At 49.4% G+C, this 17195-nt stretch overlaps 2 protein-coding genes across 17 annotated transcripts in view; one reads left to right on the forward strand and one right to left on the reverse strand.

Moving 5' to 3' along the window:
• Positions 1 to 17195, forward strand: part of LOC122420196 (carcinoembryonic antigen-related cell adhesion molecule 7-like) — a 320198-nt gene that overhangs the window by 237419 nt on the left and 65584 nt on the right. The window lies entirely within an intron of this gene.
• LOC122420201 (carcinoembryonic antigen-related cell adhesion molecule 1-like) overlaps positions 1 to 17195 on the reverse strand; it is a 108133-nt gene that overhangs the window by 66916 nt on the left and 24022 nt on the right. For 5 of the 13 annotated variants that reach the window (XR_006263218.1, XR_006263219.1, XR_006263220.1 and 2 more), the window contains exons 3-4: positions 13214 to 13331; positions 5963 to 5993 (exon numbers count right to left, since the gene is read on the reverse strand). The exons of 1 other annotated variant lie outside the window; for it this stretch is intronic. Coding sequence is in view for 8 of the 12 variants with exons in the window: in XM_043435078.1 (XP_043291013.1) it covers positions 5963 to 5993; positions 13214 to 13331 (149 nt within the window). In the remaining 4 variants the exon portion in view is untranslated. Of the gene's footprint in view, positions 1 to 2933; positions 4835 to 5962; positions 5994 to 7595; positions 8452 to 13213; positions 13332 to 17195 lie in introns of those variants that run through there. 7 more of the 13 variants (XM_043435076.1, XM_043435075.1, XM_043435079.1 and 4 more) reach the window with 5 other exon arrangements.

A 17195-nucleotide genomic window follows, 5' to 3' on the forward strand; every position in this document is an offset into this window, starting at 1 on the left:
ACAGAGGAGCCCAGCGGGCCACAGTCCATAGGGTCACAGAGTCAGACCCGACTGAAGGGACTTTGCATGCACACACGCATGCATAACTCGGGAACAGCCAGATGCAAAGAGGTATGGGGACAAGAAGACAAGGTATGAGGAAAAGAGTCAGACATGACTTAGTGACTAAACAACAAGAATATTCCATTGTATATATGAACTACATCTTCTTTACCCATTCTGCTGTTGATGGCCACTGAGGTGGCTTCCATGTCCTGGCCATTGTAAGCAGTGCTGAAAAAGAGACATACACCCCAAGGATCCTGGGTCTTTTAGCTAGGAATTGACTGAGGGATACTGACTTTTTTTTTCTTGATTTTATTCGCCTTTTGTTCACTTGATTTAGAGCTCTTTCATGTATATGGGTCAAGTAAGAATTTGTTAGACTTCCTGTTTCTTTCATTTCAGTTAGCCAGTGCCTTTGTTCTCTATTGAGTCAGACTCCTGTGATTGCAGCATTGACTCTACTGTCCATTATGGCGAGCATGGCCCACCTTGCCTTTGGTGCTTAAGTACTGGCTCAGTAGACATGAATTTGAGTGAACTCTGGGAAATAGTGGAGGACAGAGGAGCCAGGTGTGCTGCAGTCCATGGGGTCACCAAGACTTGGACACGACTTAGCAACTGAACAACAAACGCCTCTTAGACCTGCTGCCCCTCGAGCCAGTTACTCCCATTGCATTGAGGTTTCCCACTTCTGTGGCAGCGGTTCCCACTGTAATTTCTGAGCTCCAGAGAAGAGTCATCGCAGAGCTAGCTCTTCAAGGCTGCTGGGGCTTCCTTACAAAATCATATCTCAGTGTCGTGGTGAAAGCTGTGTGCTCTGAACTCTCCCAGGGTATTGGTGAGACGATCTCAAATGATAAATCCATACAGCATTCCAATCTAAGTCTTTGGGTCCCTGTCTCTGAGTAAATGGTCTCTTCTCTGGTGCAGATACCTCCTTGTGTTTCCATCAAGATAAACATAGATAGGTGGAAAACTTAGCAGTAACCTAGTGAGCTGAGTGGGAAAAACTCAGAGGTATTTTTCTCTGAGAAGGCCTTCAGGGGCTCGACCCAGAAGCCCCAGAGGAGCCCAAGAGAGAGGAGAGAATACCTCACATAGACTCCCAGATGCTCCTGGAATAACTGAGGGGAATAAGGCAGATAAGGAGATGCTCTCGACCTCTGGTCAGGCATGACACAGTCAGTCTGGAGGGCCCCCCTCTGGGGTGTCTGTTTTCCTCAGGAGTAGCCTAAGCCATGAGGTCTTGTGTGTGTGTGTTTTAAACCAAGTATGTTTTATTTATCTGTTCATTTTTGGCTGTGCTGGGGCTTCGTTCCTCAGGTCTTTCCCTAGTTGTGGTGCTCGGGCTTCTTACTGCAGTGGCTCCTCTTGTTGCAGACCATGGGCTCTGGGGCACGTGGGCTCAGTAGTTGTGACTTCCGGGCTCCAGAGCACAGGCTCGATAGCTGTGGAGCGCATGCCTGGTTGCCCCGAGGCATGTGGGGTCTTTCCCGATCAGGCATCAAACCCATGTCTCCTGCAATGGCAGGTGGATTCTTCACTACTGAGCCACCAGAGAAGCACAGGATCATTTTAAAGCAAAGGCATGTCTATCGTTTTGTCTAAGGATGGTGGTTACTCTCCTCCCCAAATCATTCTGTGTCCACGCCTGGGAAATTCCATGGTGGGCTCCAGCCACGGGGTCACAGAGAACCGGACATGACGGAGCGCACCAGGCTCATGGTGCTGCTGCTGTCCCGTCACTGCAGTCCTGTCTGTCTCTCTGTGACCCCATGCACTGTGGCCACCAGGCGCCTCTGTCCATGGGATTCTCCAGGAAGAACACTGGGGTGGGTTGCCATGCCCTCCTCCAGGGGATCTTTCTGACCCAGGGATCGAACCCTTGTCTCTTACATGTCCTGCATTGGTGGTTGGGCTCTTTGTACCACTAGCACCGCTTGGGAAGCCCAAGGCCATCAATTAGTACTGCCAATTAAAAAAATAAAGTATTTATTTATTTTATGTTTGGCTCATCTTCGTTGCTTCACAGGCTTTTCTCTAGTTGTGGAGAGTGAGGGCTCTCTCTCTAGTTGTGGTGGGTGGGCTTCTCACTGTGGTGGCTTCTCTTGTTGCAGAGCACAGGCTCAGGAGTTGTGACGGATGGCCTTAGTTGCTCCACGGCATGTGGGATCTTCTTCCACCAGGGAATCAACCAGTCGCCCCTGTAGTGGAAGATGGATTCTTTACCGCCAGGGAAGTCCCCTGTGTGCTGACTTTATTGCTGCTTCCAGTGGTCTTGGGATGGAGGCAGCACAGCAGAAGGCAAGGGGAAATCAGGGGCTGAGGAGGGGAAAGCCAGCACATGTTCCAATTGCTTGGAAGTGAAGGAAATGAGATGACAGGCTAATTCTTGATGGAATTAATAAAAGGAAGTTTATCCTTGTTGGAAGAGCTCTGACTCTCTGAGGGACAGAAAAAGGGACAGGGAACAAGGAGTCGGGACGTGTAGGAGAGATTTCTACACACCTGAGCCCATGGAGACTGTGGGTGTGAACACTGGATCAGGCATGGGATGCACTGGAGCCATCTGTGTGGGCAGTGTGGTGTGTCCCTAGTGAAGAGCCCAGCAGACCTTTTACTCATGAAATCATCTTCTCTGCTTCTCTCCCAGAGGAAGACAGGCAGGTCCTTCCAGGCAGGTTGGAGCAGTGACCTGTGGCTCTAGGTGGACGCACTTTGTCAGCAGGTGTGCACATGAATTGATTGAGCTCTCAGATCCCAGGACCAAATACCCCTGGACTTAGAAACAGGCTTAGTCTGACTCCCTGTTGAGCAATTTCTATTTCTTCTAACTGTAAGGAAGGCAGTGTAGAAAGCAGTACCAACTGTGAGGCAGCATGTTGATATCTGATACACAATATTTATTATGAATATAGAGCAATTTTTACAAATCATTCAGAAGTGGCCTCAGCCAGGCAAAATTAAATTATGCAGAAGTGCTTGTATGAGGGGAGGTGTACACAGTCTGTATCAGGGTGAGAAAACCCTGAAAGAGGTACCTGAGTACAGAGAGCTCCCAGTCACCCCTCTCTGGGGGGCCAGTTCCACACAGCATGAGGTCCGTCATGAAGGTGGAATAAAGCCTTTCCCTCAGTAGCCCAAGGAGGCCCCGTTTGTGCAGAAGGCTGGTAGGAAGCAGGTGCGCCTCTCTTCCTCCCGTCCTCCCTTTCTGTGCCGACACATTGGGTCCCGTGCACCCCATGGGAGAAGAATTCCAGAGGCTCTTCAAGAAACCCAGGGCTGAGTCATAATCTGCACCTTGTGTCCTAAGGAGCGTGCGCACCAGTGCGGCCTCCTGGGCTCTAAACAACGCTAACAGCGCAAGGGGCCGAGTTCCCTTCAGGGCGCTCCTGCTTCTCGAGAAGGCGTCCTGAGAAGGTAAGCGGGGCAGACGGACAGAACAGGCACAGGCGGGAACACGGAAGAGAAGGGGGTTGATGACTGGCCTGAGATGCCTAGAAACGGAGTGAGACCCATTTCTGGCCGTGGAGGTAGACAACTGCTACTTCTTATTTTCTGTGCGGAGCCCCTGACACAAAAGTCTTAGGGAGCTCATGGCCAGAGGGACATGAGGGGCTTTGGTAGGTTCTTCCCCCTGAAGTGGTCAGATTGGCTTATACAGCAAATTAAACAGAACCCCTTTCACACAAACAAGTAGTTACAGAAATTAAAATGGCAGAATGTCTCAGAAGGAAGGGAAAAAACAACCAATAGCCCCAAATTGTAGATTCTTTGACCATTATTTAAATAATCTCTGCAGGGTGACTTTCTGAGTCCTTTCCCCAATCTCAGCAGATTGCATCTGGTAAGAGCTGACTGCCCCATAAACCGATGACCCCTCAATCTCTGGGCATTGCCTTGAATAAAGCCCATAGCATTACTAAAACAGTATATGCGGTTTTTTTGTTTGTTTGTTTTTGCAGTTTCCATCAAGATACACTTATGAACGCTGAGAAGTTGTTTTCTAGTTGCTTCTAGTGGGTTCTCTGAAGGCACGCTTTCAAAGGTTTAGATGGTATTCTACCTAAGTAATAAGTTGTTTAGTCCCTGATCCTGCAGGTAGACAACCCTGAAAGCGGACAAAGGTGTAGAACTTCCCAGCTCAGAGCTGGTCATGTATGTGTCTTCCTGTGAATGGTGGGTTCACACTGGGCTTCAGAGTGCAAAAGCTCTTCGTTTTCCTTCTCCTTGCTCTTCTTTTCTGGCACAGGCATTTCAGTGGATAAGAAATAATTCTCTAGGTTATGGCAAGTTCATGTTAGACTCCAATAGGACTGAGGTGGGAAGGAATGAATGTGTTCTGAATACACAAGTTTACAACTGGTCTAGGTCAGCAAATGGGGAGAGGCAGAGCTTCTGGCAACTTTCTCCCAGGGTCCGCTTTGCTAGATTTCAATGACGAGGAAGTTTTGGTTTCCTACAGATCTCCTCGTGGATGTGCCTTTTCATCCACTGACACTGAAGGAAGGGGCTGTGACCAGGCAGCCTGGAGGAACCTCATTAGGGGTCGAAGGAGCTGGGGGAAGACTCTCTCCTCATTTTCCCTGAGGGCAGGGGGATGTCCTAGGGATGGGGTTGAGAAGACTGGAATAAGGGAACAGTGCAAGAAGCAGGACAGGTTCCATTACTGTTTTTTCACTTCTGAATAAATGGTTTCTGTATGTATTGGAGATGGGGAGGCTGCAGTTGCTTTTTTGTTTAATTCCTGGGCATTGAAGTTCAGGGAGGAATATTCAACTTCATTAACCTGAAAGGCATGAGGAGCAGTCAGTTAAATCAGGATCAGAGGCCAGACCCTTACCTTGTCCAGGGTGACTCAGCACCCATGCTCTTACCACTTTGAAACTTTTAGCTTCAGAGAAAGGCTTTTATTACCTATTTTCTCTGCTTAGTAACATCCTATTGAATAATCATTAGAACATTATGGATGATTATCGAATTCTACAATGGAATATGATGGCACAGCAATAAGAATAAATAGACAATAAAGGCAGACAACCATATGAATGAATCTTGCAAACCAATTTTGAATGAAAGAAGCCAGACCCATGTACACTGTGTGTTTCATCGTTATATAAGCACATAATCAAGTAAAAGTAATCCCATGCATTTTAAGTGAAGATAGTCTTACTTTTCAGAGGGAAGTAACTGGAGCATTGTGTGTCTGTGTGTACGTGTGTGTGTGTGTGTATGTGTGTGTGTGTGTGCGTGTTGAGGGGCGTTGATTTTTTTTAAATGATTGGGTACTGTTTACATAGATATGAACAACTTGTGGAAACTTACACACTGTTAAAATTATTAGGATGGTCAGAAAGCTCATTCATGTTTTTCCATAAGATCCCACGGAAAAACTCAAACAAACTTGGGTCAACCCAATACGTATGATTGAAGCATTTTTCAGTTTATATGTGTATTCTGTTGAAGATTAAGATGAGGAAAATTCAGTAAAAGTATTAGAAGGGAAAGGAATCAAGACCTCAGGTCTATAACACTGGAAATTATCATTTGTCAGTAACACCAGAGTCAGCCTGGAGGCAGAAGAGGGAGAATGATCTAATGCCTTTCTTGCTCTGGCCACTGTGCTGAGTGCTTTACCTTTGTTATGTCATTTAATTCCTTGATCTCCTCTGTGAAGTAGGCAGCACACCCATTTTACAGAGGACTCAGCTGAGGCCCTATGACGTTAAGTTACTTGTCCATGGACCCAGCTGTGATCAAGTACAGTGAGGTGGACTCATGGGAGTAATGCTTCTTTGTAGCTGCAATGAGGAACTCTGACCCAAACTTGATTTCCCATTTGTGTCTACAAGACTAACCCATTCTACACAGAGATATTTCCATGAGAAAAGGAGCCAGTGAAGCTGGCTGTGCTTACCTTTTCAGGTGAACTGTCAGAGTGACTTGACCTGGGGAAACAAAGGAGAGTCATCAACCCATGAAAATGCAGAGTTGCCTTATGGCCTCAGAAAGGACTGTTCCTAAAGCTGATGTGACTTCTAGCTGAAGGAGGTGGCAGGTGGTGGGAGGGTGGGGGCCCATGATTAAGACTTAAGGATTTCTCTTCCCTCAGTCTGTGGTCCAGACCCCAGTGCATTAGACCGAGGTGGTGGTGGGGCGGGGTGGGGGTGTTGAGGGGAGGCCTCAGTGCACTTCTGAAGATTTCTGCCAGTTCACAAGGCCTGAGTTTTGCCCATGTGTGTCTCACAGGTGTGTGTCTAGGCAGCAGGCTCCAGAGGCAGGTGGGCTGAGGCCCACAGCACCCAGAGCACCAGAGGCAGGGAAAGTCTCACCATAGGAGATGTCCCCATCCATAACAGAGGCAGGAGGGGGAAGGAGGTAGGATGAGGAAAGGGCTCCTCCAAGCTCGGCCATCTCACGGCTGCCTGGCTTGTGTGGCCTCAGAGGGGCCATGTGTCTGGGGACTCTTCCATGACTAGGAAGGAGGTGAGGACCTGTTCCAAACTGAGGGTGAGGACTGAGATCACCTCTCATATTTCGGAAGGTAGGGATTCCCTGGTCATTCAGGGCACGTGGTGGAACAAACCAGTTCTCACTGAGTGAGTGGCTCTACTCACTGTGGTTGTGATCTGAGGATTTGTGCCCTGTGAGATTGCGCTGGTCAGCTGCCCTAAATAAATATCAGACACAGTGACTACTATTCCCAGGCACAGGGTCTTTGCTCCTTGAATTAGGAAGCACAGTGTCGGCATGATTCCGTGGGGCTCCTCCATGTTCATCTTTACCTTGGTTGGTCCTCTTTCTTCCTAGGACCTCTGTCTTCAATCTACCCAATACCCCCTCTCATGTTTACTCCTCTCTGGTTTACTGGCTCTTCAGAACATTTATGGCCATTCATCTCAACTGCTTCTTGTTACGAAAAACGCCGCGGGAGGAAAAAAGCCGCCTCTAAGGGCCGGTGGTAAAGGCCTTTATTAAACGTCGCTCTCGGGCAGAACTCCCGGGGCGAGCAGAACTCCCGGGGGCGGGTGAGTGAGGAGACAAAGGGAGTCTGCGAGGTATGAGGGGTGGGGAGGGGTTTTATAGTCAGGGCCGGTGTCCAAGCCAGGTCTTCCCATATAAGGAAGAAAGCGCGGGCTACAGCGGCGGTTGGTGTCCAAGGGCTCCGTGTTGGCACCTGATTGGACCAGGCTGCAGGGGGCCGGCCCATGGAAGTTTAGCCAGCCTCCGGAATTTGCCTTGAGGCACTTTTCCGGGGCATGCCTCAACATGCCCGACCTTTCATCCTGGCCTTTTTGTTATAGGACAAGGGGCGGCGGTTCTCTCTGGCTATTTCCTGCTGAACGGGGGCGACGAGGGGTAGGGGTGGCCGGGATGACAGGGAGCGTCTGCCGTTAATTTTGTCACAGAGTGTTTGTTGGAAGCCTTTGGTACTGCTGTCGCAACACCATCAGCTGGACCGTGTTGAGCCGCTGTCTTTCGGTTGGGTGGCTGTGGTCCGGTTTAGCTCTTCATAGGTCTCTCCATTTGTTAAGATCTAGGTGACTTGAAAAGGCTGGTGGGGGTTTTGGTAGGTGTGCCCCCCTTTTTCCAGGACCCCCAGTACCCCCAGAGTAACCCAGAGTAGAGAGTCCCGCATTGTTCTGAGGTTGGGGTGAAGGGGGTGTGGCGGACAACCAGCCCCGTGGGTCTCGTAGGGATGGAGCTGGTAACCAGGTCAGGGTGTCCCAAGGGAATAGCACCCCAGGAGTAGGAAGCAGATGGCTAGGTATGTGAGGGCCAGGGACAGTCGAAGAGTGGAGGACCAATCTCGGCGGGCCGCGGCCGCTAATCCAATGGCAAAAAGTATGGCCAGAGCTGTGATTGTTAGCAGCCACAGCGGGTGATGCCAGGTCAGCATCGGATATCGGGATGTGGTCCCTTAATTATTTTGGGATCGACGACAGAGGGGTTCGGGTGATGGTCAGTTTGGTCGGCCCCGTGAGGGTGGAGCGGTAGGAGTAATTGGGAGGAAGGGCCTGGGCCGGGGCCACCCCTGTCTCTGGGAGACCCAGGGGAGCTCGTTTGAGCCGGGTCAGGTGATACCAGGGCTCGTGTCCCAGAAGTTTGGCTGTCGTGGGAGTGGTGAGGATTACAGTATGGGGCCCCGTCCAGCGAGGTTGTAGCGGGCGAGGACTCAAGGCTTTTAGCAGTACCTGATCTCCCGGGGCCAGAGGCTGAGTTGGCCCCTCGTCGTCTGTCGGTTGTGGCAGGACCCGGTCTGCGTGTTCTCTCAGCAAGGATCGTAGGAGGGAGAAGAGGGGGAGGTAGGGCAACGAAGAAAGCGGGTTTAATTGTGGAGAGCGACTCACGGAAACTTGCTGATTGTCCAAAAATACCAGGTGAAACTGTTGGAGCCTGGATTCGCTGAGGTCAGAGAGAAATCTAGAGGCTAAAAGATCGCCAAGGCGATGAGGTGGGAAGATGGTCAGGGGCTGACCATGAATCAGCTTTTTAGCATCAGCATACAATGTTGCCGCTGCCGCTAGTGCCCGCAGGCAGGGGAACCATCCCCTGGCTGTGGGGTCAAGTTGTTTGGATATGTAAGCAATAGGCAGCAGTTCGGGGCCAATCAGTTGAACCAAGGCTCCAAAGGCTATCCCTCCCTTTTCATCAGTGTATAGATGGTGTGGATAGTTGGGATTTGGGAGAAAGAGAGGGGGTGCAGCCAATAGGGTTGAGCGTAAAGCGTGGAAGGCCTTAGTCACTTCGGTGGGGGAAGACAGCGGTCCTGTGGGAGCCTCTTTAGCAGCGGCATATAGGGGTTTGGCCAGGGTGGCGTAATTCGGGACCCAGTGTTGGAAGAACCCCGTCAGTCCTAGGAAGGACAATATCTGGTCTCCGTTGGCTGGAGGACAGATGGACCTGAGGAGGCTACACCGATCTGCTGTCAGGGCCTTAGTGGTAGGGGTGATTTGGAAGCCTAGATAGACAACAGAAGTCTGAGTCAGTTGGGCCTTGGATTGTGAGGCTCTGTAACCCTGGGAGCCGAGGAAATTAAGAAGAGTTGCAGAATGTTGTTGGGAGGTTTCTTCTGAGGGGCTGCAAAGGAGCAGGTCGTCTACATATTGGAGGAGGGTGCTAGGGCGGAGTGAGCATCTGGCCAGGTCTCGGGACAGAGCCTGTCCGAAGTAGTGGGGACTGTCTCTGAACCCTTGAGGGAGTACGGTCCATGTGAGTTGTGTGGTCAGCTGGGTGTCGGGGTCAGTCTAGGTAAAAGCAAAGAGGAATTGGCAGTCGGGGTGGAGTGGGATGGTAAAAAAGGCATCCTTGAGGTCAATAACGGTGAAATGAGAGGTTTTGGGAGGTATGGAAGAAAGGAGGGTGTAGGGGTTAGGGAAAGGAGGGTGTAGCGGTTAGGGACAAGTGGATGGGCAGGGACCACCGCCGCGTTGATCAGGCGGAGATCCTGCACTAGCCGGTAGTCTCCTGAAGCCTTTTGAACAGGGAGGATGGGCGTGTTACAGGGGGAAGTCGTGGGGATCAAAAGACCCTGTCCTCTGAGACGGTCGATGATGGGCTTTAGTCCCCTGAGGTTATGAGTAGACAAAGGAAACTGGGGCCTGGCTGGGAAGCAGGTGGGGTCTCTTAGCCGGATGAGGACTGGAGGGTGGTGCCGAGCCACCACCGGGACTCGGGTGTCCCAGACCTCAGGATTAACAGAAGAGGTTGGAGGGTCAACAAGTAACATTAGGAAGGCCCCTGATGTGGGAGCCGATCCTGGAGTTAGGTGAAGAATGGCCTTTAGCTTAGCGAGTATATCTCTTCCTAAGAGAGGAGTAGGGCAGGAGGGGATGACCAAAAAGGAGTGGGTAAATAGGCAGGAATCTAATTGGCAGGACAGTGGTTAGGTTTGGAGCGGACACGAGGGTTGGCCGTCAATGCCCATAACCGAAACCTGGGAAGGACGTAAAGTGCCCCCGAAAGAGGGAAGGACTGAATAGGTAGCCCCCGTATCAACTAGAAAGTTGATAGACTTACCCGCTACCTGGAGCGTTACCCTGGGCTCGGCTTGGGTTATCGGGGTTCCCGAGTCTGGGCGGCGTCAGTCATCATTGGAGCTCAGCAGCTCGAAGGCCGGAGGAGGGCAGGAGGTCTCCCTGGGGCGCTCTGGTCCCCGGCCCCTAGAGGTCGGGGCCCGAGAGGCCTGGGGACAGTCACTAGCCCAGTGTCCTCACTGTTTGCACAACGGGCACGGCTTGGAAGGAGGCCGCGGATTGGGGCACATCTTGGCCCAGTGTCCTTCTTGGCCGCACTTGAAGCAGGCCCCCGGAGGGGGGTTTTGGGACCCCGAGCCCGCCGCCGGCCTCAGGGCCGCTACTAAGGCCTGGGTTTGTTGGTTTAGGAGGCTTGCCTGAAATTTGGCCTCTTGCTTGAGCCTTGCCTTTCCGCTGGCCTCAGCAGTTTCTTCACGGGCGTTATAAACTTTAAAGGCCATTTTTACCAGGTCTCGAATAGGGGTCTGAGGGCCATCCTTGGCCTTGGCCAGCTTTTTTCGGATGTCAGGTGCGGATTGGGAGGTAAAATGATTGGCCAAGGTAGCTGCCCCAATGGGGGACTCAGGGGACAGTCTGGTGTATTGAACAAGGGCCTCAGTCAGCCGATTAAGAAACATGACTGGGTTTTCGTCGGGCCCCTGAGTCACATTTAGTTTGAGGAGGTTTACTACCTTATGAGAGGACGTTTCCATTCCATCGAGGATACACTCTATCATATAGCGTACCTGTAGCTGGCTGCCACCCCCTTCTTGGTAGTTCCAATCAGGGTTGGTGTCAGGAACTGCCTGAGCTCCCGGGGGGCTCTAGGGGGAGGGGTTGGCACTGTGCCGCTGGTCGGCCTGAGCCTTGGCTGCCGTCCAAATGGCCTGCCTCTCTTCGGGGGTGGTGGTAGATCCCAGGATGACATATATGTCCTGCCATGTTAAGGCATAGGCGCGGGTCAGACCAGTAAACTGCTTAATGTACTGAGTGGGGTTGGAGGAAAAGGATCCCAGCTTGGCCTCAATCTGTGCTAAGTCCTGGAGAGAGAAGCGGACGTGGACCTGGGCCAGGCCATCGGCTCCGGCTACTTGTCGCAGGGGGAGTAGCCGGGCTGGGGGAGGGGGAGGGGAGGCACCTGGAGGGTTGCTGTGGGAGCGAGTGTGGGAGCTAACCGGAGAAGGGGAGGGAGTGACGAGGGGGAGGGGAGGATACAAGATAGGGTTAAGGGCCGGAAGATCTGGGGCCAGCGGTGGAGCCTCGGGGGTGGGAGCAGGAGCAAAAGAGGCCGGAGTAGGGTTAGAGGGGGAGGGGTTAGGAGGGGCCGGAGAGGAGGGGGAGGAGGTAGGAGGGGCCAGAGTGGAAGGGGAGGGGGCAGGAACCGGAGAGGAAGGGGTGGGGGCCGTGGGAGATGCATAGGGAGGGGAGGCCACCAGATCTTCTGGGGGAACAGAGAAAGCAGAGGACTCAGAGACGGGAGGAGTTGGCTTGGTCCGGGAGGGTGGAGTCGGGGGGGCCATGGTGAGTAGGATTTGGCTGGGAGCGCACGTGGTGCACAGGGTGGGGCGAGAGCGCAACGCCCAAAAGGCCTGAACATAGGGGTCCTCAGACCATTTTCCCATTCTCCGGCAGTAATTACCTAAATCACGGAGGACGTCAAAGTCTAATGTCCCTGTGGCTGGCCATTGTGAGCCATTATCTATGGAATACTGAGGCCAGGCCTGTGAACACAGAAAAGTGAGCTGCTTGGGGCGGATATATCCCTTTAGTCTTAGGGTCCACAGGTTAGCCAGCAGGCACTCTAAGGGAGTGGAGTACTGGGGATCGGGTTTGGAGGCTGTCGATCCCATGGCGACCACAGGGCATGGAGGCAACCCCCGCTGTCCGAATGTCTTCGGACGAGTCAAGGGGAGCCGGAGGCCCGTGTAGTTGCGGGGAACGTCTTCCTCCCGACCGCAGGGACCCGGAAAGGCCGAAGCCGGCGGTCTACTCAGCCGCTGGGGACGTCTCCCCACCAGCTGGTGACCGGAAAGGCCGAAGCCAGAGGCCGAAGCCGGAGGTCTACTCAGCTGCTGGGGACGTCTCTCCACCAGCTGGTGACCGGGAGAGCCCAGTAAGTGCGCACCCGTTACTGGGCCCTAGGAGGTGGTCGCCAGGGAGGGCAGGCCCCAAAGCCGAAGGGACTTACCCCGTATCCTGCCATCCGGGGGGGTTGGTCAGCCACCTGGGTCAGAGGCTTTCGCGGCGGTGGAGCTCAAGGGGGCCTCAACGGCGAGTGCCGGGGGCCCTCACCTCGGGCCTCACGTTGGGGCGCCAGATGTTAGAAAAAATGCCGCGGGAGGGAAAAAGCCACCTCTAAGAACCGGTGGTAAAGGCCTTTATTAAGCGTCGCTCTCGGGCAGAACTCCCGGGGGCGGGGGAGTGAGGAGACAAAGGGAGTCTGCGAGGTATGAGGGGTGGGGAGGGGTTTTATAGTCAGGGCCGGCGTCCAAGCCAGGTCTTCCCATATAAGGAAGAAAGCGCGGGCTACAGCGGCGGTTGGTGTCCAAGGGCTCCGTGTCGGCACCTGATTGGACCAGGCTGCAGGGGGCCGGCTCATGGAAGTTTAGCCAGCCTCCGGAATTTGCCTTGAGGCACTTTTCCGGGGCATGCCTCAACATCCCCGACCTTTCACTTCTATTTCTACCTGGACATCTTTCCACTTTTGTAGGTAGATGCTGGTTATTTCTCACTTTCTTTATTGCCCAGGAGGGCTTGGGTTGTTCCTGCTTTTCTTAGGTTCTCTTCCAGTCCTGTCCCTCCCTCCTCCTGCTCTTGTGGTCGACAGAGCACAGGTCTCCCTTCCTCCTGCTCCTCCTTTCACGTCCGCATTAGTTTTCCTTCTTGGACCTTGGTTTCCCTGCCTGGGACAGAGGAACACAATTGGCTCTGCCCCCTCTAAGCCAGATGGAGGTGGGAATAGCCATGTCCAAGAGACAGGGGGTTACAGGAAACATGAAGACCAGGGAAGAGGAGACCCATAAGAATCAGTGCCGAGAAGCAGGATGACTGAGAAGCAGATCTGGGCCAGAGACAGAGACGAAGTCTCCTTCCCTCTCCCGAGCAGGGCAGTCAGCCTCGAAGAAAGCGGAACAAGAGGAAAGGTGGCATACCGTCTAGTTTCTCTGATGTACAGAAAATACATCAGGGCTGCTATCAGAGCCACCACAGCCACGATGCCGACAATGGCACCAGCTGAGAGGTCTGAGGAACTTTCGGGTGTCGGCTTATCTGTTGTGGAAAGAAAAGAGAAGAATGAATGAATGAAGGCGACATTATTTTACAGTGGGAGGGGCTCAGGAAATAACTCAATATGAAATAAATAGTCTCTGCTTGTTCCTCCAAGGTATAAACTTTCTGTGGAAGGTTGCTGTGAGGTGAGTAACCGCCTATATCCTTGCGATTTTTTCCTCTCTGATTGTATTTCTAGGTTGGTGACCACATTCCTCAATTCCAACCTGGGCTTTTCTGCACTCATATGTTTGAAGTCTTTGGAAATGTAAGAAGGACTGATGATGGTTATTTTTGTATGTTATCACTTCCCATCTTTTCATGGTTACATCTTTACCTGGGTACCAGGTATGGCTGCCCTTAATATGCACCTGTCTTACAGGTGCATTACAAAAGGTGTCTTACGAAAGTGTGAGTTCCTGAGTCATGTCTGACTCATTGTGACCCCATAGACTGTAGCCTGCCAGGTTCCTCTTTCCATGGGATTTCCCAGGCAAGAATACTGGAGTGGGTTGCCATTTCTTTCTCCTGGGTATCTTCCTGACCGGCGGATCTTCCCGACCCAGGGATCGAACCCGGGTCCCTTGAATTGCTGGCCGACTCTTTACCATCTGAGCCATTGGAGGTGTCTTATGGTTGGGACTTAAATGATGGAAGGCCCTCTGAATTCACTACCCCTTTTCACAGAGACCACCCTTCACACAGCTTTCCAGCAGGAATATGAAATCAATCCCAATTCTGTAAGAAATAAATTTTTGTGTGTGATGGGTGACTTTTAATTCAAGGGCTCCTTGCCAGCTTTGCAGATATTCTCTTAGAACTGCACTGCAGCCTGAAACTTCCTCCTTTCTAGGGACCCAATGTGCATCCTGCTCTGAGGACCCTCCCAGGCTCCTCCCACTTCTGCCTCACTTTCCTTCACAGGCATTTTCCGCAAGGCATGTCTTAGATGTCTAATCCCATCCTGGCTGCATCTCACGGAATGAAAACTGTCATACTAGACATGAAACCTTGTACTCAATCCCCCTGTTTTCTCTCTTCCATATTTAGTAAGTAACATGTTCCTGTGGATCTTTGTGCTTTCCCTCCCCACATATATAACACCTTTTGTCTGTTTCTTCTTTTTCACTTCAGTGGTCCTCACCGTTCAACTCAAGACTGAAAATCAGTGCTAATGTGAGCTGATGATGTACATACTCTGTGCCAGGCTCTGTGCTATATATTTGCCAAATATCTCATTTAATTCATATAATAACCCAGTCAGATAGATATTATTTCCAGTTTATAGATGGAAAATCTGAGGTTTACAATGGTGGAACCCTAAAGCCATATGGCTAATGAGATGTGGATGGAGAGTCAAGTCGTCCTAGGAACACCTGACTGTATACAGCCTAATGAAGTTGAGAAGGTCCCCTGGAGAAGGAAATGGCAACCCACTCCCGTCTTCTTGCCTGGGAAATCCCATGGGCAGTGGAGCCTGGTGAGCTACAGTCCATGGGGCCTCAAAGAGTTGGACAGGACTTAGTAACTAAACAGCAGCAACAACCATGATAATAGTAATAATTATAGCAGCTAAATTGTTTGGAAAATGTTCCCCATGTTGATGTATTGCTAAGGGTTTAGTTGAATCTTACATTAAATCTGTGAAAAAATGCCATAAAGAAGGTTCTTCTATTGCACTTCTCCCTTGAGGACTCTGAGGCTGAGAGAAGTGAAGAATCTCGTGCAAGAATTTATAATTGTAAATGCTTATATTAAAAGAAGGATCTCAAATCAACAACCTAATTTTACAACTTAAGGGAGAAGAAAAAAGCTAAATTCAAAGCTAGCAGAAGGAAGGAAATAATAATAATTAGAATGGAGATAAAGAAATTAGCGGATGGAGAAACAGTAGATAGAATCAATAAAACCAGTATTTTGTTCTTCAAAAAGATTAACAAAATTGACAAATCTTTAACTAGATTGACTAAGAAAAAAAGAGAAGATTCAAATTATAAAAATCAGAAATGAATGTGGAATCATTACTACTAATTCTACAAAAATAATACAAAGTATAAGAGTACTAGGAATAATCCTATGCCAATAAATTGGATAATCTGTGAAATGGACAAATTTCTGGATACATGAGAGCTACCAAGATGTAATCATAAAGAAATAGAATATATGAACAGACGTATAAAGTAAGGAGGTTAAATAAATAAAACCATTTGAAAAAAACCCACTAACCATTTAGGATAAAACACTCAAATCTAGGAAAAAAAGGAAACCACCTCAATATAATAAAGGCCATATATAAAAATCCCACAGCTAACATCATCCTAAATGGTGAAAGAGTGAACATTGATTTTCTGAGATCAGGAGCATGACAACAATGCCTGATATTTCCAACTCTATTCAAAATAGTATTGGACATACTGGCCAGAGGGATTAGGCAAGAAAAAGAAACAAAAGACATCCAAATTGCAAAAGAAGAATAAAATTATTTCTGTTTGCAGTTGACATGACCTTATATGTAGAAAATGATAAAGATTTCCCAGAAAACTGTTAGAACTAATAAACAATTCACCAAAGTTGAAGGATACTAAATCAACATGTAAAGATCAATTGCTCTTATATACAATAAAATATTCAAAAAGGAAGTTAAGAAAATTTTATTCTATTTTGATATGAAAAATAATATCAAAAGAACAAAATACTTAGGAATTAACAAGGAAGGTGAAAGATTTATACATTTAGGAATTATAAATAAGCACTACTGAAAGTAATTAAAGAAGATGTAAACAAGAGGAATGGATAAAGAAGATGTGGTACATATATGCACCATGGAATATTACTCAGATATTAGGAGAATGCAATAGTCCCATTTGCAAAAACATGGATGGACCTAGAGAGTCTCATACTAAGTGAACCAAGTTGGACAGAGAAAGACAAATATCATATGCTATCACTGGTAACTGGAATCTATTTTAAAAAGTGATACAAATGAACTTATTTACAAAACTCAAACAGACTCAACATATTTAGAAGACAAACCTATGGTTACCAAAGGGGAAATGTGTGTGTGTGGGAATAAATGAGGAGCATGGGGTCAACATGTACATACTACTATATATAAAATAGATAACCAACAAGGACCTACTGTATAGCGTGGGGAGCTCTACTCAATATTCTGTAATAATCTATATGGCTAAAGAGTCTGGAAAAGAATGTATATATGTATACGTATCACTGAATCACTTTACTATACACCTGAAACTGACACAACATTGTAAAATATACTCCTATAATTTTTTCTAAAAGAAGAGACAAATGGCCAAAAAGCAGATGAAAAGATGCTCCACATCACCAGTAATTAGGGGAATGCAAATCAAAACCACAGTGAGATATCACTTCTTACCCTTTAGAATGGTTATTAAAAAAAAAAAGCAAACAGAAAACAAGAAGTGTTTGCAAGTATGTGTAAAAGTTGAAACTTTTGTGCATTGCGGGTGAGAATGCAAAATACTACAACCACCTTGGAAAACTACATGGTCATTCATCAAACAGTTGGACAAACAATTGCCATTTGATCCAGTGATTCCACTGGTGGTTGTGTGCCCAAAAGACTGAAAGCGGAACTTCCCTAGTGGTCCAGTGGTTAAGAATCCACCTTCTAATGCAGGGGACATGGGTTCAATCCTTGGTCAGGGAACTAAGGTCCCAGATGCCTCGGAGCAACTAAGCCCGAGAACAGGACAATCCATGTGCCACAGCAAGAGAAGCCATCACACTGCAACTAAAGAAAGCCTGCACACCAGAATGAAGAGCCCCCATGATGCAATGAAGACCCAGTGCAGCCACAATAAAAAAGATTGAAAGCAGTGA

Source organism: Cervus canadensis, chromosome 18 (assembly GCF_019320065.1).
Source record: "Cervus canadensis isolate Bull #8, Minnesota chromosome 18, ASM1932006v1, whole genome shotgun sequence".
NCBI lineage: Eukaryota > Metazoa > Chordata > Mammalia > Artiodactyla > Cervidae > Cervus > Cervus canadensis.